We start from the raw sequence: 24,717 nt of genomic DNA on the forward strand, positions 1-24,717 counted from the left end.
TTAATTGTCAATACTTGGGAAATATTTTTAGACATTTACAATAGTAACCAACACTGAAAGCCTTTTTATCTGTTGTATTTTATTATGATTCAACTTAAAATACTGTTTAACATTTTATGGCATTCATCAAATAGTTAAAAGGGTATCTTATGATTTATGTTAAGATTATTATAATAACCACTACTTAATGTTCATCATTACACTACTACTGTTAATAACAATTACATTATTTGTACATTTCTTTTTTCTTTGTCTTTTGATATAATTATAATTGTTTTTTTATGTCTATAAAAATAAAATCCTTAATAACATATAATGAAAACCTATCTGGATTCTAATAGCCACATAACCTGGTCTGGATTCTAATAGCCACATAACCAGTTCTAGGCTCTTGAGAGAACTTTAGGATCATGTTTCTCAAACAGCAGCCTCCACACACCTCAGGGCAAATTCCTTTAGAAACAGGGCAGTTCCAGGAGCAGTTCCTAAAAAGGCAAAGTTATTTCCTACTAGAATTAAAACCAGTTCCACTGGAAATGCCAACACCTTTAGGCATGTCAAAAATAGTTATTTTTAACCCCAGCTGATGCTTTTTCTCTGTCAGTTATCTCAGAATAATTATTTCAGGACTCGCACTAGAGTTTATTATTAGCTTCTCTTTTTTAAAATACAAACATGAGGAAGGGAAAGCCACCTGAAGATGTAGCGTTATTTCAAAATTTAAATTTGTGACCAGTACCTGAAGCTACAGACCATAGACAGCCCACCTGGAGCTAGTCGACAAAAATACTGCATGAGACCAACAGTCTCATGTGCCAGAGGACACCTGTGGGGTGAGCGGGGCATGGAATTCTGTGGAATTTCAAGGCACCAGACTGAAAGAGGGGGCTGCACAGGAGTTGGCATCACACCCACCAGATGAGGCAGGCTTTCAAAAAGGCAAATGGCCAGACCGCTCTAACTTGGAAGTAAGGTGCCACCTAGTTTTAGGTGTACAAAAAAATTTATCTCAGATTGTTCTGGACCAACAATCACTTAACCTTGGAGAAAAGCCAATTTTATAAGTTACCTTTCAGAGCAGGTGGCATGAAATACAACATTTTTTTACTGTTTTAAAAGCAGTTATGTGAACTGAGGATCATGTCCCCCCTTCCCCACCAAGTCAAGGGTCCTCAACACCGCCAGTGGGCGTTTGGATTGGATTAGCACTTGTGTGCAGGTATGCATGCATGCAGCATTCACAAAGAGTTTTTGAATTCTGACTATACATTACAAGTAAGCATTAAGCATTAAGCATTTTATTGTCATTGTGCACGCACAACAAAATTTACAGCAGCATTCCTCGATGCACACAATTTCAGACTCATACCCCATCCTCACTTTCCCCTTCCTCCACACATCCCTACACAGCCCCAAACACATCAACACTAAGTCGCAGAGTTTAGCATAGCCACAGCTCTAGAGTAGAAGCTGTCTCTAAGCCTCTTTGTCCTAGTTTTTATAGAAGAAGAAGAGGAGTTTGGATTTTTATCCCCCCTTTCTCTCCTGTAGGAGACTCAAAGGGGCTTACAATCTCCTTGCCCTTTCCCCCTCACAACAAGCACCCTAGGAGGTGGGTGGGGCTGAGAGAGCTCCGAAAAGCTGTGACTAGCCCAAGGTCACCCAGCTGGCGTGTGTGGGAGTGCACAGGCTAATCTGAATTCCCCAGATAAGCCTCCACAACTCAAGCGGCAGAGCTGGGAATCAAACCTGGTTCCTCCAGATCAGAGCCTGGCTATAGACCTGTATCATCTGCCAGATGGTAACAGTTCAAAAAGAGAGTGTGATGGATGAGATGGATCTCTCAGAATATTTTGGGCTTTCTTTAGGCTTCAGGAATTATAGAGTTCTTCCAAGGAGGGGAGAGGGCAGCCGATAATCCTCTGTGCAGTAGTGGTCACCCTTTGGAGCGCCTTCCTATCTGCCACTGTGCAACTGGAGAACCATACACAGATGCAGTAGGGTGATGAGCTTTATTTGTCTTGACCATAAGCTGCATAGGATATAGATGCTTTATGTTTACTACATCCCAGCTTATGATTTCTTTATTTGCTTAATTTGTACCTTACCTTTCTTTCCAATGGTTTTCTTCTCCTACATTTTATCTTCACAACAACCCTGTGAGGTAGGTTGGCCTGAAAGAATGGGACTAGTACCAGGTTACCTAGTGAGCTTCCATGGCATGAGTGGGGATTTGAACCCAGGTCTCCCAGATACTACTCCAGCACTTTAAACCAGTACACTATACTGATGCTAGAGTTTCTCTAGGTAAATTTGGAATTTGTATTATGTATTATGAACATTGTGAAAACACACACACACTAGTCAGCCCTGTACTACTATTGAAAACTGTATTAGCAACATGAGCAAGTAGATTAATTCAGAAATTAACACATAAACTTCTTAACAGGGACGTAGGTATAGATTTTTTATGGGGGGGTTCGAGGGTGGGGCCACACCATCACCCGCCGCTAGGGCATGGCCACGCCTCCCCAAGTCCTGCCCCTGGCCTAGTGCTTATAAAAGCAGCTCTCCAATGTCAGGGATGGCAGACTCCCCTGCCCCTCCCCTCTGGGAGGGGAGCCTGGTGCAAAATCTGGTGCAAAATGGAGCCTGGTGCAAAATCTGAGTTTTGCGCACGCCCCTGGCCAGCCACTGTGATGCTGGAATCCACCCCCAAACAGCATCACTTTCAATGGTGTTTAAACTAGAGAGCCCAAATTCTCCTTTTAAATCCACCTTACAGGGATAATCTGGGGTTCCCAGTTAAACAACATTGAAAGTGATGCTGTTTGGGGGTGCATTATTCCCCACCCTGAAACAGCATCACTTTCAATGTGGCGTAGTGGTTAAGAGCAGGTGCATTCTAAACTGGAGGAACCGGGTTTGATTCCCTGCTCTGCCACTTGAGCTGCGGAGGCTTATCTGGGGAATTCAGATTAGCCTGTGCACTCCCACACATGCCAGACTTCACAAAACCTGGGTGGTATCAATAAGAGACTCTCTTGATAGTACATCCCAGGTTTGGTGAAGTTTGGTTCAGGATGTCCAAAGTTATGGACCCTCAAAGATGTAGCCTTCATCTTCTATTAGCTCCCATTGAAAACAATGGAGGATGGGGCACTCTCTTTGGGAGTCCATAACTTTGGAACCCCTGAACCAAACCTCACCAAACCTGGGTAGTATCATCAGGAGAGTCCCCCAAACAATCCCTGAAAGTTCGGTGCTGCTAGCCCAAACAATGCGCCCCCTGCAGGCCAAAAACAAAAAAAGCATTAAAATGTTTTAAAAACCCACAAACGGAGGGGCGGAGCTTCGGACATGAATGGGGGGGGGGTTCAAACCCGAGAACCCCCCCCTTACCTACGTCCATGCTTCTTAAGTATTCTTCAGTGATTTAGGTTTACTGCATCATAGCTGAATACTCTAAACCTTAACTTTAACTGTATCAGTACAATGATATCTTTCAACGTTTGTTTCCCTAATTCTTAAAATTCTTTACAAATTGTGCTCAGCCTACCCACTGTACTATACTTTCCTACCCTGAAAAAGTTTAGGATGAAGTTTTGGGCTTATGCCAGCATATTTTAAAGATACATCAGAATATATGAGGATATGATGGTGGAAAGATCTGCTAGTGTAGGACTGGGTATCATCACAGTGGACTGAGGATGGAGCAGGCTTCCTTAACTTTTCCAGATTTGGATATGTCCCTGACAAATTCAAGTTGGGAAATTCTTGGAGTTTTGGAGGAGGAGCCTGAAAAGGGTGCGGTTGTGGGAGGGGAGGACTTCAGAGGGTATAATGCCAACCTCCACAGCAGCAATTTTTCTCCAGGGAGATCTCCAGGGAGATCCCCAACTGGAGGTTGGCAACTCTATTTGATAACAAGGCAAAGTCACATCACTGAAAAATCTGACATGGCTTTAATGAATCCCAGAGAGGGGCCCATGCAAGAGAGATGGCTGCTTTTCCCCACTTCTCTCACCTGTCCTGCAAGCACAGTTTAGCATTCTAACCATGTCTGTACTGAATTTATTATGCATGTTGCAATGGAACAATCTGATTTCCTCTTTTAAAATTTGAATGAGTTGATTTAGTCTTATGGTGCCAGCTGGTCTCTGTTAATTAGAATTGTAAACTATATGAGTTCCCTTGCCATTGCAATTCAAGCCTCCAGCAGATTTATTATTATTAAAAGGTCCTGCTGGCCAGTGCCATTTCGCCCTGATAGGGAAAGACTATGTTCTATGCAAATAATATATTCTATGCAAATTTCATGCCAATGCCTTTATAAATAGTGGACCCAGACCTTCAAATACAGACCCATTCAAAATGATAGTTCCAAATTTCCAGAGCCTGAATGACCACATGGATTTGAATTCCAAACCACTAATGTCCTACCTGAAAATCAGCAATCAGAAGATCTGCCTTTTACTAGAGACAGGCCTAACAATCAAGGACTCTATTCTCTCTCAGAGGTAAACTACTCTGCCACACTACCAGGCAGACAACCTTTTGAAGCCACATTGGGTAATAACAGCTTCTTGAAGAGATACAAACCTTATTCATGATGTGGCTATGTGTCAGACAAACTTTACTAAGGAGTCAAGCACTGATGAAGAATATGGGAAAACCCGCTGACTTTGTTTATGCAAGGTTGTTCATCGACTTGGAGAATTGGGTTATTTATGCTCATCTCATTGCCTGGCATATTACAAGCTGCCTTAAATTACAGATTGATGACTGCAGGAGAGAAAGGGGGGATATAAATCCAAACTCTTCTTTTTCTTCTTTTTCTTCTTTAAGAAGGGGACTAGTTGAACTGACACTTTTACACAGAAACTGATTGACTAGTAGTTGAACTGACACTTTTACATAGGAACTGATTGATAGCTGTTGGTGCGTTCTTTACGCACGGAATTATGGTTCCCATATATGAATTGTTTTCCATGCTGAATAATGACGTACTTGAGTGTTAATTTACTTATGTTATGTAGGATTAGATTGGCAATAGCATATGGTTATGTATTAGATGATGATGTTTCCCTTTTTTGTTGTTGATCACATGTGGGTTGGCGGATTACAGCTAATATGTTTGGAGTTTACGCTTAGTATTAAAACACATAGTATACAGGCAGTCCATAATGCATTGCGTTTATTTTGATTTCCTTGACAGCACTTTACACATAAACACACAGATGCAAGTATATACACACAATATCTTATATCCTAATAGCGAAATTGGCCAAATCTTTGGATACTGAAATCCAGTAACTGCAGCTGTGAACAGGCAGGACAGATCTTTCTATAAATCTGAAAAGTGCCCCAGGCTTGCAGAAAAGTCTGAAAACTAAAAATGAATAAATGGGGGGGGGGGCAGATTTAAAAAGAAAACCCCAAATAATAGAGTGCCCATAGCTTTTAACAATGATTTCCTTCAGTGGCTGTTGCTGGTGTAGCTGGGGGGGGGGGGCAGCACAAGGAGTTGGAGCCCCGGGCAGCACTTCTTGAGGGCAAATTTATGGACATGTCCCCCTCATAACTGGCTCTGGTTCAGATTGAGGAGTTTGGGACAGGGGCACAGTTGAAGAGCAGTGAGCAGGGCTTGCCCCACCTGCAATCTCCATGTGGAGTTTAGGTTGGTCCAACTGGCTGGCCCCATGCCTGACCTGCACATGAAAATAGGAGAAGCAACAGAGGTGTAGCTAGGGAAAATGGAGCACGGTGCAAAATCTGCGTTTTGCTGCCTGCCCCCCATGTTCGTTTGTGTTTTATGTATTTTTAAAGTGTTTTTTCAGTTTTTGGGCTGTAGGGGGCAAAGTTTTTAGGCTAGCAGCATCAGAAATTCAGGGTATATTTAGGAGACTATCCTAATGATACTCTCAAAGATGTAGCCCCCATCTCCTATTAGCTCCCAATGGAAACAATGGGGGATGGGAGCACCCCCTTTGGGAGTCCATAACTGTGGACCCCCTGAACCAAACCTCACCTAACTCAGGTGGTATCATCAGGAGGATCCCCCGAAAACTCTCTGAAATTTTGGTGCTGCTAGCATAAAAACTGTGCCCCCTGCAGGCCAAAAACTGGAAAACATTAAAAAATACCAAAAAAACACTGAAATTTTTGCTGCCCCCCAGTCACGCGCCTGGTGCAACGCACACACACCGGTCCCCTTGTAGCTCTGCCTCTGAGCAGCAAGGGCCCATTTGAGCTTGGTCTCAACCAGGCTCAAAGTGAAGCCTGTAGCTTTATACTGTTGCCTCCACCCCACAAGCTGCACTTTCAGTCAGGTGATGCCAATGTTTTTGCAAAATTAGATCTCAAACCAGCTAACGGCTTGGGAACCGCACGGCTATGGAAGCCTAGCTGGATCCAAGCATGACTGAGGCCAAGCTCAAATGGGCCCTTGCTGTTCCCATCTCCATGAGGAAATCAGGAAATCAGCTGGTTGGACCCACCTGACCTCCTTGTGGAGATGGGGCAGGGTGAGCCTGGCTGGCCCCATTTCCAATTTCCATATGGAGATTGTGGGTGGGACAAGCCCCATTCACCAGTTTACAACAGCACCCCTGTCCCAGTGCCATTTTAGCCTCGTCCCAGGTGCCATTTTAAGTAGCTATGCCTCTGACTTGGTTAGTTCAGTAAAAGGCAGGGGGAGGGCCCTTTCCAGGCCCATTTTAGCCTTTGAGGGAGGACTTATTGGACCCAGGCCTGGCTAGGGTTGACACTTTCAGACTGGGTAATTCCTGGATATTATGCCGTGGAGACGAAGGAGGGTATGGTTTAAGCAGTTATGAAGAAAACCCTCCCACGTGACTCCACCAAGGGATGAGGGGAGGTATCACCAGCAGCACCCCCCCCCCCTGTGACTTCAGGGCTTGGGCATGTACATACAGGTGTAGGCGTTCCTTCGGGTAGGCAGGGCCGAAGCCATTTAGGGCTCTACATTTTGAATAGGGCCTGAAAGCAAATTGGGAACCAGTGCAGTTCCTTAAGGAAAACAGCATGATATGTGCCGGCCAGATGTACCAACTAACAGTCTAGCTGCCTCATACTGCACCAATTCCAGCTTCCACTTTGCTTCCACTAGATAATGCAAGGACTATTGCACGCATTTGCTCAGCCTAGGGGGTAAAGGGATTGGCTGCTACCCCCTCCCCTCACTTCTCCTTGATCAATGTAACCGAATGGGCTTAATGTGGGTACAGAGATCAGACTAACAGTAAAGAATTTTAATAAAAAGAGAACATATAATCTGTATACACGAGAAAGGAGCAAGTGTTTTTGGAATGCAATAAAAGTGCAGTCCCCTAACTGCCACACTGTGCAAATCCTGAAAAGGGCTCTAATAAGGATAGTGTTGGTATTTGCAAGTGTCTCACACAATCCAGCTACTAAACTAAAGGGTTAACTGTTTGTTTGTAAAGTAGTTGTTTAGATCACTGTTTTATGACCTGTCCTATTGATTTGCTATTGGTCAGGAAATCACCATTGGCTATGTGCTGAGTAGCACACACATCTAAAGTTATAAAACTAGCCTGAGTTCTTTGCTCTAGCCCAGTAGCAGCACACTTGTTCTAAGCCACGAGGTTAGTTAGCAAATTAGCTGCAAGGATGTAGTCTTCTTCTGTAAATATGTAACAGAACAGAATAGCTTGTTGTTGCTTTTATCTCCATTTAACTCTCCCCTCCTTTAAGCTAGTAAGGTATATTTTTATACAAAGGCAACTCAGCATCCCTGCATACTTTTATTTTGCCTTTGCACATCTCTGCTACTTAAGAATCTCTATGAATGTGTATCATTTAAAAACCCATCAAACACATGGGTCCTGTTACAACAACGTTCTTCTAGTTTTTAGCAGCTAGAGGGGTATACTACCAGGATTTTTTTAGCGGATGTACAGGGTATGTTCTATACCACCAAAGAAAGAAGATCTTCTAGACCTCACTACCAAGAAGAGAAGGCATATTTGAGGGGTATTATATCTCCAGAAAAGCAAGGGATACAGGGTACGATCCAAGCACTAACCAAATTACTGTAAGCAGAGTTGTGCAGTTCGATGAGCGACCCAGAGAGGGTGAGACTGCTGTGACAGATAACCATTTAGAGAGAGGTGGTGATGGTGCTGCTGCTGCTGGAGGACAGAGAGTTGTTATTTCCAAGCTCTCTTTATACTGATATCTCAAAATATTGAGAGACTTAGAGGTTGGTGTTGTGTGAAGGAGCTTCTTTTCTATTACTTGAAGCAGCCAGCAGCATAAAAGGGGGGCAAGGGAAAAGGCATGCAAAGCGGCATGAGGGAGAGGGAAGGCTGGCTATGGGCAAAGAGAAGATCTCCAGGGCAAAACTATGCTTACTGGCAAATTTCCCTGCTCTGGCAGCAAAACAAATTAAAAGTTTTGCTAAAAGTGATCTCACTTGCTGCCGAGAGAATGAGAAGTGAAAGTGGGACCTGAGGAAATAGGTCCATGCAAGAAATCTTGCTGCAACTGACATCTGTCTCCATCATGTAACAACCATGTTGTGCATAATCAGCCAAAGTGTATGGGAACAACAATAAAAATACATGATACAGATTATCATGGATCTGGCTGATGACGTATCTGGCAAGAGTCCTTCAACAAAAAAGAGACTGAAGTTAAGACCTCATCAAAAATTCACACTGCAATCAGAATAACATGTAATGAACACACACAAAATTAATGTAAATATAATATATCAGACACAACTTGATTACATATTTCTGGACTGCAATGTTCTGAAAGTTACAATTGATGTAGAAAAAACACTTAATGTAATCAAGTTGTTTCTATGATAAAATATTCATACTGACACACTAATTTTGTATTTGTGTTCATTACATTATCCCAATTACAGTGTTAATTTTTGATGTGATCTTGACTTCATAGTTTATTTTTTGTTGTAGTATGGCTAAGATCAAGTGTTCTGAGCATTCTCTGAATAAAAGTCAAACTCTCTCCTCTCTCTCTTTTCACACTTTGGCAAGAGCACTTGACATGATTGCTAATTGCTCAAAGTAATAATATTCATACTGGACTATAAAGGATTATCAAAGACACTCATAAATCACAATGTGCTTATCCCCCTTTTCTTCTTCCACGGTTCTGGATATTTCACATCCCAGAAGTTACCACTAACTACTTAAAGCAAGTTATAGAAACCATTGTATTGAGGAAAGACCACAGATCAGCAAATGGCTAGAGAGAAGAAGAGTTGGATTTATATCCCCCTTTCTCTCCTGTAAGGAGACACAAAGGGGCTAACAAACTCCTTTCCCTCCCCCGCCCCACAACAAACACCCTGTGAGGTAGGTGGGGCTGAGAGAACTCAGAAGAACTGAGACAAGTCCAAGGTCACCCAGCTGGCATTTGTTGGAGTACACAGGCTAATCTGAATTCCCCAGATAAGCCTCCACAGCTCAAGCAGCAGAGCAGCAGAGCAGGGACTCAAACCCAGTTCCTCCAGATTAGAGTACACCTGCTCTTAACCACTATGACACTGATGCTCTCTAATGATTTTGTAATTAGAAATGTTTATGTTAGGGTATTGCAAACAAAGGCTTTAGTATTTGTTGGCTGCAGAGGAGTAGCTCCTTTCTTTCAGATCTGAGTCCAGATGTCATACCAAAAATCCAAAAATCTTGTTGGTCACTAAGGTACTACTGGACTCAAATCTTGCTGTTCTACTGCAGACACAGCTACCCTCTGAAACCCTATTCTTTTAAGCAATCAATCCTCTTCAGCCAACAAATACTAAAGACTTTGTATGCAATACCCTAACACAAACATTTCTGTTTACAAAATCATTATTGAATTATTGAGAATTCCTGAGGTAACAAGCTAACAATTCAACATATCTAATGCACATGGTGATGCTTTTAAATGAAAAAATGTCATATGAAATTAAAAAAACTCCACATGGTTAGTGTATCTTGCAGACTAAGGCCGTTTCTGCATGGTCAAAATATCCTGGGTTAAGCAAGAGAAATATCCCTGTGCAGCCAATGTTTCTGCACAGTTCCTGGTCCTAAAGCAGGCCTGCCCTGGAGTTGCCCCACAATATTTCCCATACCCTGTGATTTTCAAAAAATGCAAAATTGGCGATTCTTTTAAAATATCCCAGGGTGACCCCGCTGCCATGCAAACACCATGGGAGCAGAACCAGTTTATTTTTACCACCTCATCACTCTGGGACGACCAATCAACAGGGATGCACTTGTGGTGTAAATACAAAAGACCCAGGCTTGTGTGGAACGAACTGGAGTATTACCTCCCAGTCCCAACTTGGCTCCGAGGGAGAAAGCAGAATAAAATAGACTCAAGTTTTTTTAAAAAACCTGGTGGTACACAGGTACTATTTTCCCATGCGGAAATAGCTTAAATGTAAGAAGCTACATAATGGCTCAGACTTTTTTTTTAACCTATGAGGCTTAAACCTGTACACTATTTTAACAGTTTAATTGACATAAGTATACCAAAAGCAAAGAAATGTGCATACTGTTTTCCTTCACAGGGGAGCTCTCCTGGTGATCCCTTCATATGCTGGTAATACACAGGAGGGCTTTCTTTGTGGCTGGACCGAGACTATGAAACAGCCTTCCCCTGGTAATTCACCATGTGCCGACCCTTTATGCTTTTTGGTGTCTGGCAAATACCTTCCTATTCACCCAGGCCTTCAGCCTTTGATGCCCTCGATGTTCACTCTGGTGGCTGCTGGTTTGGGGTTGGGGAGGGTGTGTGGATGGGTAGATCTATGGTTTTTAGGATTGTTTTATATGATGCTTTTATTGTTGCTTTTAATTATTAAGCTGCCCTGAGACTTCCCTATAGGGCATAGTATACATTCCAATAAATAAATTAAATAAATAAATACTACTCCTAGGCTCATTAATCCTACAATATGCAGCATGGTAGGACCCTAAAACAGAAGTGGAGCTGATTTGCTTTTACTCCCCAATAAGCAGAAGAGGATAACTGAGAAACTGTGCTTTCCAATCCTAAATTTCCTTCTCTATCTCCGGTGAAGCCCCCCTCCTGGACTTCATGCATAAACCTCAAGAGACTAGCAAATCAGATGTTGGTGCAAAAAGGGAAATTCTACATTATCCTTAGATTTACTCTATTCCCTAACTGCATAGTTAGACCATCCTGTCCCACCAGATTTATTCATGCTGTAATGTTAGAGGACAGCATGAGTAGATTCCTTCCTGAGGCCCTGCCTCTTCTTAGCCGTGGAGATAGGCATTCTCCCAGTGTTCTGATGATTCCTTCAGAGAGCTGCCAAGAGAAAGGGACAAGGATTCTTCTCAGTAACTGTCATAATGGTTGACCTTTCCATACCCCCCATGTCCACTTTCCTCATTTTCCAGTGCAATGCTGACCTTCTCACATTCAGCCTTCTCATTCCCACTTGGACTTAATTAATTAACACTTACTTGTGTAATAATGTCTTACCTGCAAAGGCAGTGAGCAGAGAGGGTTTACGCATTTGCGGTACTGAACTTATGTTTGGCGCAGAGGGACTTCTGGAGCCGCAGCTTCCAATAATGAGCCAATGTCAGGAGGCATCGTTGGGAAAAGACTGCAGAGGAAAAGAGCAAAGGATAGATTGCAGCAGATATTAGACAGCACTGAAAGTCCCAATGATATTCTATCCCTGCTTAAGATCTCAAACCCCTTAACACCAAAACTGGGTGTAATTCCACATTTCCAAGGAAAGTCTCTCCCAGACACATTCAGAAAAGTGCCTTATTCCATACCATATCCTTCTCTCTGTTTCTCATACTCACTGATGCTCAATCTGGAAGTTCAAGTGCCCTGTATACCAGTCGTTGAATAGGGATTGGTCCACATTGCATGTTGCTGTAAGCTAAATTAATTTAAAAAATACTCCTGAGTTTCATTCACATTTGTAATTGTCAGCATAATATATTTAATGTCAACTGTTACTAAACTTAGTTGCATTTCTAACCACTGCTCTATGTCCTTCTCCATTATGTCTTTTAGGTCATAAGCAATTGTTCTAAACTGGAAACTGCCTTGACAGAAAGGGGATATATAAATGCAGTTACTGAATTAATTGTTCCTATCTTTATAGCCTATATTGGTGTGTATAATTCCCTCCTCCCTCCACAATTGTAAAGTGCACTGAGTCTCCGCAATCAATATGATGCTGCTGTGTTAGTCTGGTGTGGACCATGTATAAAAAGGGATGATTGTAAGACCAGCATGGGTAATCATGCTTGGAGGATAGTCTAGCCATTAGGATTATTGCAATGTGCCCATTAATTCTGCCTAGTCAGAATTAATCACCAGTGTAATCTATGAGCTGTTTGCTACCTGTTCATGTGTATTTGAAAGAACAGACTACTTGCAGACATCAGCAATGGGGTGGGGATGGGGGTGGGGTGGAAGCAGAAGCCAATTCCCCACTCATCATTTGGAAGTGGGTTTTTCTGATCTTCCATCCTGGAAATGTTACTGTCTGCCAACGCCTTCTTGAACGTTCAGTGTTACACACATTGGGGAAGGCTGGTCAGAAAGCTGGTGATTTCCTTTATATGCTCCCTATCTCACTGTTACTCAGGTTGAGAACAGAGAAAAAAAGGAAAAGCCCTTCGTCTTTCTTTTGCAGTGGTGAGCTCTCCTTTATAAAACTTACCTTGTAGCTCTTTTGTTTTAAGGACAGCTGATCCCCAAACAGTTTTGAGTTAACTTCTAATCAACAAACTTATTTGTCAGCTATTCCAGTTGCTGGATACAATCTGACCATACCCCTGATAGCCTTGCAATATGATAGTGAGCATCCTGCAATGAAGTTTATGAGCTGAACACATTTGCTGAGAAATGCATGGCATCCCTAATGTAATTGTGATGTTGCTGCATGAAGGTCAGTCCAGGAGGAAATAGTGAGCTGACTTATGTGTATGAGGTTGGATGTGATTTGTCTTAGTTGTGATTACTAGGGTGATTTCCTCACTGGCAATTAATCCTGGGATAGTCACCTGAAATATCCAGGTTCCCTCGAGATCTCCTTACAGCCAAACCATGGAACACAGATCAGTCCCATTTCTGGCACTCCCCCGCCCCCTTATCATGGGATTTTCCTGGACCTGCTTGTATATGCACCTTTTTGAAAAAACACTCCAATAGGAGCTAATAGGAGATGGGGGCTACACATTTGAGGGTCCATAACTTTGGCTCCCATGAACCAAACTTTACCAAACCTGGGTGGTATCATCAGGAGGGTCTCTTAAACATACTCTGAAATTTTGGTGCTGCTAGCTTAACAATTGCACCCCTGACAGCAGGCACTCCCCTCCCCCCCAGGGGCAGGTCTAGATGTCTTCACTAGAAACATCCTGCAGTAAGGATGTTGGAACCTGGATGAAAAGGTGCCGATTCTTTTGAAACTTGGTTGTATCTAGATTAAATTTTCAGTGGGAATTCAGCCTAGGATTCTTGCATATCAGCTTAGAATTGATGGTCAGTTGTTGCATTTTTTATTATATATAATGTTGGCCTATATTATCCTTTTATTGTTGGCCTTCATCACAAAATCGCTAGGAATTTCTAAACTTGGTGCTGGGAACTCTAGGTCTGGCTTCAGTGAGTCCTCCCTGATAGACCAAAATAGAAATCCAGCCTGGAATATTGTGGTTGCTTGGCAACAGCCACTGAAGAACTCAACTACTTAAAGCTACAGGCAATCCTTTAATCATTTTCAGTGGTTTTAAACCCCCTCCATGTATTTAGATTTCATGTTTTTCTGCACACATAGAGCATTGTTCATGTTTGTAGAAATATCAGTCTTGCCCATTACAACTCCAGTCACCGCATTTAACTATCCTCAGATTTGGCTATTAGTATAAAGATAAAAGACGTGCCTCTAGTTAAAATTTCTCACCTGGCCAGAGACCCAATCTAGATTCTTGTCATAATCAATGTTCATTGGAATGTGGTTCATCTGTGAGACCCAAAGAAACCAGTTGGATTCTAAGAACCTGTGTAGACAACATGGTAATAATAATCACCACTAAAATCTACTTTTAAAGCGGTACTACTTATAAAAATAGCCCCATTGCTCTTACCTGCCCAAATTAGGGCATGTTAATAATTAGGGGATTGTTTCCATAAATGTTATGACCTCCTTTCTAAATAATTCAGTAGATCATTAGATCAAATAGTCTCTGTCACAGCAGTCATTGATTTGATTTAAAAACAACATGTGACCATTTAGGGAAAATGACTTTCTCCTCAGGAACAATAAAACAAATTAGCAATTAAATGTTTGTCAGATAAACCAATCAATGAGAAAAAAAATTAGTAACCAAACAACACATAAAGTGAACCAACAACAGTTAATTAAATGTTATCTTTACCCGTACTGCACTACATGTTTGTAAATGTAAGAACTGACATATGTATCAGGAATGCATCACATGTGCCATGTCCTCTTTTTCCACATTTGCAAAAGTCACTCACAATTGCCAGTACTTTTCTTACTTTAGCTGAAGGTTCACTAATTTCTAAATAATATGATATTGGATAATTTCTTTCATGATAACTGGAAGCTCTACCTAGTGATGATTTTGGAGCGTTTGTTTCCTCAGTTTTGTAGCCTGTCAGCCCTGCCTGCAATACTGCCTGCCACTTAGAGAAGCCTTCATTGGCCACTGGAAGAACTGCAAGCCTGACTGGGTGAGCTGTGGCCTGCAGCTCCAGAACCCCACCCTATTGGGAACACCTGCAGGGGGTGGGGCCTGACAACTACTTCAACAGCAGCAGCCCAAGGCTTGGGCAGTGGATAACGGGTGGTGGCATAAAGGTGATGTTCATTGTAGGCCCATTTGGGGACTGTTTGAGGGCAGGCCACTTCTTCTCATTTGATTTGGGCATGTGGACTTAGTGGGACTTATGGGCATGTGGCTGGACTTGGCAGACTAAGTGGGGTTATATTGTTATTGTTTAATTTTTTTAGCTTTGTTTTAGCTTGTGGGATTTGGGGGTTAGCTGGCATTTGGGTAAGAGAAGGACTGCCTCCATGGGTCCCCTATTGATATCCATCTTTCTGCTTGGGAGTGGGATAGAGCTCCTGGGGCGTGATGGGAGGATGCTCTGGTCAGAAGTCCCCAATTTGGAGTGAGAGTCCATTCATGGGGTCTTTCCATTGCTCTCCCTCCAAGTGAGAGGTGGGCCCACTCCCAAGGGCATAGTAGGGGACCTAGAAGATAAATAGAGGGCAAGGCCACCTGGGAGATATGCCTGGGTGAGGGGAAGGGCAGGGAGGCTGAGGCCATCCCAGTGCTTATGGACAAGGGGTGTTATGGTGCTGGGGGGGTCAGAGGATAATGGTTTTCAGAAAGCACATTGCTCCCCATCCAAAGGGAGGTAGGAAGGTCAGTCATCCTGTCCACTAGCCTGGTGCTGCTGCTTTTGAATGCTAGGTCAGCCCTGAACAAGACAGCTCTCATCCAGGATTTGATTCTGGATGAGAGGGGCAATGTGCCTTGTATAATAGAGACGTAGGCGGACAAGCTGGGGGGAGGGTTTTGCCCCCCAGACCCAGTTTTGCCCCCCAGGTTATCAAGTGCAGCACCAGCCCATACTAGAGGGGCGGGATTATGGGGTAGCCACAGTCTACAAGGAGTCATGCACATTCACCAGGCAACCCTCTCGTCCTGTGTCTGGAGTCGAGAGTTTGTATTTGGTGTTTGGCCAGAGAGATAAGTTGGCATTGTTGCTGGTGTATTGCTCACCCCACTGCCCAGCAGCCTCCCTACCTGAGCTGGCAGAAGCTGTCTCAGAGATGGTGATGGACTCCTGTACCACTGTTATTCTGGGAGACTTCAACTACCATACTGAGGATGTCTCTGATAGTCAGGCTTAGGACCTCATGGCCACCCTGGGGCTATCTCAATTTGTGTCTGGACCAACCCATGTAGCGGGACATACTCTCAATCTGGTGTTTGCCACAGAGGGAGTGGGGGTTGATCCATTGATTGGAGGACTGGTTATTTGCACATTGTCATGGATGGATCATCATCTGGTGAAGTTTGGACTGCTGGCTGCTCCTTCCCACCGCAGGGGTGAGGGTCCTATTACAACTGCCCATGGAGAAAAATGGAGTCTGATGGATTCCTGAGAGCTCTGGCGGGGTTTCCAGGCAAGGTGCTCCTGTTGAGGCCCTGGTTTCACTGTAGAATGGTGAAATCAAGAGGGCCTTTGACACAATTGCTCCCAAGCATCTCCGTCCAGCCTGTAGACTTGCTTAGCCCCTTGGTTCAATGGGGATTTGCTGGTAATAAAACAGGAGGGACAAATGCTAGAGCACAGGTGGTTGAAATCCCACTGTGGGTCTGACCAAAAACTGGTTAGAGACCATTTTTGGACCTATCAGGTGGCGGTGAGACAGGCAAAGAGAGTGTCTACTTCTCCTTCGTCATCGCATCCTCAAGTAATCGTCTAACAGAACTGTTCCAAGCAGTGAATGGCTTGCTATCCTACAATCAGGGGTGGGGACTGGGACACCCCTGGAGATCTGTTGTGACACTCCTCTGAGCCCTTTCAGGATAAAGTTGCCCAGATTCGCAGGGTATTGGATGCAACCATTGAGCAGTTTTCAGTGGGGTTGTCCAGGGGGCTGTCTGGTCATGTTATAATGGATCAATTTCAGTTGTTGCAGTCTATGGATGTGGACAGGTTGCTCACAAGGATGCGGCCTATCACTTGCCTCCTGGACCTGTGCCCATCTTGACTGATTAGATCAAGCCGAGGGGGACTGGCTGAGTGGATTCAGGGTGTTGCCAATGCCTCATTGAGAGAGGAGGTGCTGGTGCTGGTTCTTAAGGAGGCAGTAGTTCACCCCCTTCTGAAGAGGCACTCCCTGGATTCTACAGTTTTGGACAACTGCCATCCAGTTGCCAGTGTCCGCTTTTTAAGGAAGGTCCTGGAGATAGTGGTGGCTACTCAACTGCAGATATGCCTGGAGGAAGCTGACTATCTAGATCCATTTCAATCTGGTTTCAGGCATGGTTTCAGCACAGAAATGGCCTTGGTCACCCTGATAGATGACCTTTACTGGGAGAGGGACAGGGGGGATTTCTCCCTGTTAATTCTTCTGGACCTCTCAGCCATGGAGCAGCTCCATGGGTTGGGGTTAGGGTTAGTACTGGCCACAGTACTGCATGCCCTGATAACCTCCTGTCTTGATTACTGCAATGCACTTTACATGGGGCTTTCCTTGGAGTCAGCCTGAAAGCTGGAGATGGTGCAAAATGCAGCAGCTAGGCTGGATGGGTCAATCTGGCCAGTTGCATATAATGCCAGTGTGGAGAAAGAACTGGTTTTGATTTAACTGTAACGATGTCAATTTTCTCTGTAAGTCTTGTCTATGTTTTTAAAGTGTTAATCACCTTTGGCTCTTTTCCAGCTAGCCCCTTCTAAGGTGGAATAACAATGGGCTGAAGGTCATCACCAGCTGTGTGAAATTGTTAATTGGTGAAGTTTCAAAGAATGTTGACCTGTGTATTCATGGGCTATAATGATGTTATTAATGGCTCCTTTTAATTTAATTTCACTCCTGATTGATTGAAGGGAAATTACTGATTAGTAGTTTTATAAAAAGGAAAATTTGCCTTTTTTTGAGCAGACGAAAGAAAGGAGTTGATATGTAAATAGAGCGACTATGGTTCAGTAGGGCAATTTGTAATATACGATTAAGCTTGCCTGTTATGGACATTAAGCATTCTTACGTGCTTTTTTGTGAACTTGAAGCACGCTAGCTTTTGGGGAATTTTGTTATGCTAGCCTATTCTAGATATCTGATATAAACAGGACTTAATGAATTAAAAAAAAAAAGGATTTTTGTCTCGGAGTGTATGCTGAATCAAAACCCATAAAAAGGTGAATTGTTGAGCCTTCCATGACAGCCAGCCTTGAAAGAACTGCCCTGGCTCCCCATTCTCTATCGGGCCCAATTCAAGGTATTGACAATCATATTTAAAGCTTTAAATGGCTTGGGTCCCACCTACCTAAAGAAGTGCCTGTACCCATATAAGCAAGCCCGTGCACTGACGTCAAGTGGGGAGGCCCTCCTGGTGATCCCTCCTGCTGCTGAGGTGCGGCGGGAGGGGACATGCAGGAGGGCTTTCTCTGTGGCAGGCCTCAAGCTGTGGAACAGTCTCCCTGCAGAAATTCAACAGGTGCCAACACTTTATGGATTTGGGTGCCTGGTTAAAACCTTTCTCTTTACCCAAGTTTTCAATGTGTGACCTCCAGGTCCCCCATATCAATGCCATCTGAAGGGTGGGGGGATTTTTAATGGATGCTTTTATTGACTGTTTTAAGGGATGTTTTTATGGTGGTTTTTAATGTTTTATGTTTTTAGGATTGTAACGTTTTAAGGGGGCTTTTAACCCCATTATGTAAGCCACCCTGGGATTTCAGTGTAGGGTAGGGTATAAATGGAATAAACAAACAAACAAACAAACAGTCACTTTGGACAGACTGTGAGCTAATGAAACAACCAGTTTGCTTTGTTTGCTGGTAGCTCAACATGACTCTTGATACTAAATTCTATATGTTCAGTAATTACATTCTCATTTTATTGACTGATTTATCTGCTATTATTTTAGTTGCTTGGGTTTAGTCTCTCTGTTTTCTCTCCAGTTAATCAAAGTTATCATAGATGTTTTAGTGGAGGCTGTCATTAACTACAAAAGCCATAAGAGCTATCTGTAACACGAGGTCATCCTTGATTGCCCTGTAAGGCAGAACACTTGAAGAAGGGCATCCTTCCTCTTATATCTGTAACATTACCAAGCAGAAAGTTTATACCTCACATAGGTATAATAGCCCTTTAATTGTACTAGCACTTATTCTGATGCAGATTCCATAGCATGGCTGTGCAGATGTTTACCAGATGTACCGCTGATCATTCCTTGTTAAAGCAACAGTAAAAGGAAAATTGCTGTCTATGGCTGACTCATCTAAGGGTTTCAAAACAGGTTAGTGTCAGTATATTGACAGAGCAAACCTAAGAAGATCTGCTTAGAATTTTACTGAGGTCTACTCAGGTGGCTGTTCTGGCTTTCTCCCAGGAAAGAGAACTGCACTGTTGATTGCTGCTTAAATGCTGCTGGATGCAAGACCAGTTTAGAGCAAATAAAGTTAAGAGCTGAGTAGCAACAACAATCAGAAGGAAATTTTGCACAAAGTATATTACCTGGATAAGAAGTAGAATGCCATGAAGCTCTTAAATCCCATTAAAGGAACATACATGAGACCAAGACGGATATTGAAGAGCACGACGACAATAAGCTCCTGCCAAAAAGAGCAGTGTTAAGGCATGGGGGAGAAGGGGATGAAGACGCGTTGCAATTTTCTTTATCATTTTCATTACAAACTTCTTCTCGTGCAATATGAGAGACTACTAAGCCCACTGAGAAATCTATGCATGCATGGACATTTCTGAGGATTGTTACACTGCAAAGGGCAATCACAACAGCATGAAAGGGGCTAGTTGCCATTCAGATGGCACAAACTTGAATCTAATACATTAGATAGATTTTGTATAGAAATCAACATCTCACTTTAAAAAAAACAAGAACTCCCAGCAGAATTCTTCAGGGAGAGGGCATCTATAACAAATTCTGAGGACACTCAGACTTTTTCTTCAGTAAAAATGCTGAGGTCAGTTGTTCGATTCCTTAAGGATTAGCATCCATTCTTTTTTAACACATTTATATCCCATGTGGAATACACAGTGTCCTATTTATATATTACAATGAACAATTAAATGCCCAGTGCACACATGGCTTTTGTTTGCATGCATGTCAGTAATCCTCAATTTATATTCAATAGTTATATGTTTGACTGTACTATTAAACCCACACATTTGTCTAGGGATTGGTTCCTGGTTTTCTTTTTAAACCAAACAAATCTTGGCTCTGTCTCACAAACAGATGTAGACATATGTGTAGGATGAATACACATTTGCTGTAATACATTTATAAGACTGTTGAATTTATACCGTTTGACTACTTTATTAGCACAGCTTACCTGAGTTAAAGGACGAAAAATGAGACACAGTACATATGGATGTTTTGAACATTGTTCAATGCAACTCTATAAGAAGTAATGCTTGTTTTCTGCCAGTAGGTGGTGGTACAGTATACCATATATTTTGAACCAAACATCAAAATAAAAAAGAAGCATTATAGCATTGAAGGAAGTAGGTAAGGGGGGGTTCTTGGGTTCAAACCCCCCATTCATGTCCGAAGCTCCGCCCACCTGTTTGTGGGTTTCAAAAACATTTTAGTGGGTTTTTGGTTTTTGGCCTACAGGGGGGCGCATTGTTTGGGCTAGCAGCACCAAACTTTCAGGGACTGTTTGGGATACTCTCCTGATGATACTACCCGAGTTTGGTGAGGTTTGGCTCAGGGGGTCCAAAGTTACGGACTCCCAAAGGGGATGCCCCCATCCTCCATTGTTTCCAATGGGAGCTAATAGAAGATGGGGACTACACCTTTGAGGGTCCATAACTTTGGACACCCTGAACCAAACTTCACCAAACCTGGGAGGTATCATCAGGAGAGTCTCTTATTGATACCACCCAGGCTTTGTGAAGTTTGGTCCAGGGGGTCCAAAGCTATGGACTCCCAAAGGGGGTGCCCCATCCCCCATTGTTTCCAATGGGAGCTAATAGGAGATGGGGGCTACACCTTTGAGGGCCCATAACTTTGGACCCCCTGAACAAAACTTCACCAAACCTGGGTGGTATCATTAGGAGAGTCTCCTAAAGATACTCTGAAAGTTTGGTGCTTCTAGCTTAACAATTGTGCCCCTGACAGCAGGCACCCCCCAAATTTCCCCAGATTCTCCACACCCTTCGGCATGGATTTAAAGGGAGAATCTGAGGTCCACAGTTTAGAAGAATAATAATTTGGATTGATATCCCCCCTTTCTCTTCTGTAGGAGACTCAAAGTAGCTTACAATCTCCTTGCTCTTCCTCCCTCAGAACAAACACCCTGTGAGGTAGGTGGGGCTGAGAGAGCTCCGAAAAGCTGTGACTAGCCCAAGGTCACCCAGCTGGCATGTGTGGGAGTGCACAGGCTAATCTGAATTCCCCAGATAAGCCTCCACAGCCCAAATGGCAGAGCAGGGAATCAAACCCGGTTCCTCCAGTTTAGAATGCACCTGCTCTTAACCACTACGCCACATTGAAAGTGATGCTGTTTTAGGGCGGGGGATAATCCACCCCAAAACAGCATCACTTTCAATGTTGCTTAACTGGGGACCCCAAATTCTCCTTTTAAGGTGGATTTAAAAGGAGAATTTTGGCTCTCTAGTTTAAACACCATTGAAAGTGATGCTGTTTGGGGGTGGATTCCAGCATCCCATGGCTGCCCGGGGGGGGGGCTCAGATTTTGCACCAGGCTCCATTTTCCCTCTATGCCTCTGCCCAGTGGGGAGGGCAGAAGGAACTGCCAGCTGCCAGCTGGGAGCCAGCTGGTGGGGGGCAGGAGAGGACAGGGCAGGGGAGTCTGCCGTCTCTGGCCTCGGAGAGCTGCTTTTCTAAGCGCTAGGCCAGGGGCGGGGCTTGGGGAGGCGTGGCCATGCCCTAGGGGCGGGTGGGGGTATGGCCCCACTCCGAACCCCCCTATAAAAAATCTATAGCAACGTCCCTGATAGTATTTAAGACTTTGAGCCCAATCCAGAGTGTGTGTGGGGTGGGGGGAGAAGAATCCCCCAATGAATGTGGTATGGGCTCATGCTGATAGGAGCACTTCCACAGGACTTTCAGCCTCTGGATGACGACATGATTGGCCCCAAACTTGCATCATGATTTTCTTGAAGCAGGTTCCTTTCCCCTATGGGGTTTCCCAGGGGCAGGAGGACTTCATGGTTTTCCTCCTGCCCATGCTGATGAGGAACCAATCAGGAACCCTGAGATCCTGGCTGCTGTGGGCCCCCATCTAGATTGGACTGTAAATATGTTTGTTTTTTTTAAAAAATGTGCACAGTTGGAAAAACCATTTTACCTCATCTGTTTTCTTTAGCAATTTTTACATTTTCCTTTGTTTCCTTTAAAACCTTCTGTTAGATGTTATTTTTATATCACTTTTGTGCCATTTATATGCAACTTTCATGAAAAAACTAGTTTTAATGGCAACATTTCTATCAAATTTCAACAATATTGTCAGAAGAACGGAAAAACAGCTGAGACTGGCAGAACTGTAAGAGAAAGTTAGATTTTCAAATCAAATTTGAATTGTCATTCAATTCAAGTGAGATGCCTAACTACAATATCTTAAAAGGTATGTGTGGAATGGGGCAGAGGAAGTAACGTGTTCCTATCCTCAGAGGAAGCAAACTGGAAAAAAACAGATTGCACAGATGTCTGTTGCCAAACCTACCACACTAACTGTGTGAGCTTGTCCCAGTACAGAGTAAATCTGGATCTCAATTACTTTTGGGAGGATTCTGCTGCTATCAAACTTGGCAGCCACAATTTCCTGGGAGCACAGTAGGCACTGGTTGCATTCTGGGCTGTATTAAGTATTTGAAATCTCACAGGCCACAATCTCTATTTCTTAGGTATCCAGGAATGCTTTGTGCTGAGCATGGGCATTCTAGGTAGCTTAAACATGAATATCCTTAATTCTAGGGACTTGCCAAAGATTGATTTAGTATTCCTTTTTTATTTTAATTTTTTAATAGACAATAATTAGCAGAATGGGAAAAAAGGAACTGTAACCAAATCATAATTGGTTAATTCTAGAGACTAAGAGACAAAACTAAATTATACTTAAATTACACACACACACACACACACACACACACACACACACACACACACACACACACACACACACACACATATATATTTAAAACTCCAATTATGGCTGTTCTTAATGTAAATTCTAATAATCCAAAATATATAAAGAGCACTGATAAATGATTTCTGCTACACTGTTCTAACATTTTTCTTACAAAATAAGAAATTCTTACGCCCGGAGCCCCTCGGGGATAGGGCGGTATAAAAATCTAATAAATAAATAAATAAATAAATAAAATATAAATTATATTGACCTATTATCGTTTTCCAAAATGTGATTAGTCATTTGTCTATTTTCCTTTAGACTCAATCTAATATTTATTATATTACAAAAGTTACTGATAGTTTATACAGATCATTTCAGCAATATCCTTCACTTTCCGTCATTATTTTTTGGGGGGGGTGGGGGAGTGAAATAATATAAGTAATACACTTGCCAGTTATCTCAAACATTTTTGACTGGTTGCTTATTCTCAAAGTGAATTAGTTTTGTCATTGAAATAGTATTTCTTTAAAAAATAGATTGGGTTGAAGCAGTTTCATTCAGCTGGAGTATGTATGAATTTTAAAAAGTTTTATATCCATGTCCTCTTGTGCCCTTAAATCTTCACTAACTGCTGGACAACACGACAGTTACTAAGGCATTCCATACTACCATCCCTCCCAGTGAAGGCTGAGTAATGCCTTCCTCTCATTTAAAGAGACTTTCTCCAATTTTCTCCAATTTAAATGTTTTTTCTGAAAAGCTTAAGATGGAGGAGGCAGCAGACTTTGCTGCATGGATTGGAAGGATGCCTTCCCCTATATTTTTCTCTCCATTTTAGATCCATATTTGCGTATTTCGTATTTGGAGGGACTTCCTCCCCTCCCCCATGCCTCACTAGCCGCTATTGGTGGGCACTGATGATAGAGTACATTTATGCATTACTTCATGCATTATTCTCCCAATAATTTATCCATAAGAGAAAGAATTTCAAATATTAGTTTGCAAAGTACTTACCACCCACTTTTTCCTCTTAACCGTATAGCGGACTATAGCCCCCTGGACAAAAATTATGAAAGTCAACGGAGCTAAGACTTTGATGAAAAGAAGAAAACAAAAACAATAGAAAGATGAAAATTAGTCTAATGCAAATTGGTAGCATATTTCTCAAGGATTTTTACGTTCTGGTCAAAATGGCAAAATAATACTTGCTATCCTAGAGCAACTCTTAACAGTTCATCCAACCTGATGTCCCTTTATTATGCATAAATAGAACTCAAGACCTTCTGCATGAATAACAGGTATTCTACCACTGAACTATGACTAAGAGCTATACATTTATAAATGGTAGAATTTGCAAACTGTGTCAACTTTATAAATGGTGGAATTTGTCAACTGTCAAGACTAAGGCTTCCTCCACATGGTGATGATACTTCATAGCTGGCTGAGACATTCACATCTGTGATGAAATATTCACACATCAGATCCCCTTACTTGACACTCCTCTACAACTAGAGGGCTTTTTTTGTCTTTTTAAAAGTTAGTAATTGAGGACACTGATTTACAGTATTCTTATTAGTTGAAAGTGACTTGATGGCTCTTAACACACACACACAATTGCTAGCTCACTGTAATGATGTAAAATTCTATTGGCATGATCTTCTATTCCCTCTAATTTAGTATTTAGCGCAACCTGGGGGTCCACCTAGATTCGTCTCTATCAATGGAGACCCAGGTGGCCCATATAACCTGGGTTGCTTTTTTCCACCTTCGCCAGGCCCGGCGGTTGGCCCCCTTTCTCTCCCAGACCGACCTGGCCACAGTGATCCA

The 24,717-nt window shown here is 42.8% G+C and overlaps 2 protein-coding genes across 2 annotated transcripts in view; both read right to left on the bottom strand.

The window, feature by feature from the left end:
• Positions 1-9,450: 9,450 nt before the first annotated feature.
• The window catches only part of LOC125426611 (acyl-CoA (8-3)-desaturase-like), a 181,856-nt gene continuing 166,589 nt past the window's right edge, over positions 9,451-24,717 (bottom strand). The window contains exon 12 of the mRNA XM_048485116.1: positions 9,451-11,340. Coding sequence (XP_048341073.1) covers positions 11,289-11,340 — 52 coding nt within the window. The 3' untranslated portion in view covers positions 9,451-11,288. The remainder of the gene's footprint in view (positions 11,341-24,717) is intronic.
• The window catches only part of LOC125426612 (acyl-CoA (8-3)-desaturase-like), a 31,656-nt gene continuing 18,462 nt past the window's right edge, over positions 11,524-24,717 (bottom strand). Inside the window, exons 7-11 of the mRNA XM_048485117.1 lie at positions 23,905-23,981; positions 19,289-19,386; positions 13,970-14,066; positions 11,853-11,932; positions 11,524-11,644 (exon numbers count right to left, since the gene is read on the bottom strand). Of these exons, the coding sequence (XP_048341074.1) occupies positions 11,566-11,644; positions 11,853-11,932; positions 13,970-14,066; positions 19,289-19,386; positions 23,905-23,981 (431 nt within the window). The 3' untranslated portion in view covers positions 11,524-11,565. The remainder of the gene's footprint in view (positions 11,645-11,852; positions 11,933-13,969; positions 14,067-19,288; positions 19,387-23,904; positions 23,982-24,717) is intronic.

Source organism: Sphaerodactylus townsendi, linkage group LG02 (assembly GCF_021028975.2).
Source record: "Sphaerodactylus townsendi isolate TG3544 linkage group LG02, MPM_Stown_v2.3, whole genome shotgun sequence".
In the NCBI taxonomy this organism is placed as follows: Eukaryota; Metazoa; Chordata; class Lepidosauria; order Squamata; family Sphaerodactylidae; genus Sphaerodactylus; species Sphaerodactylus townsendi.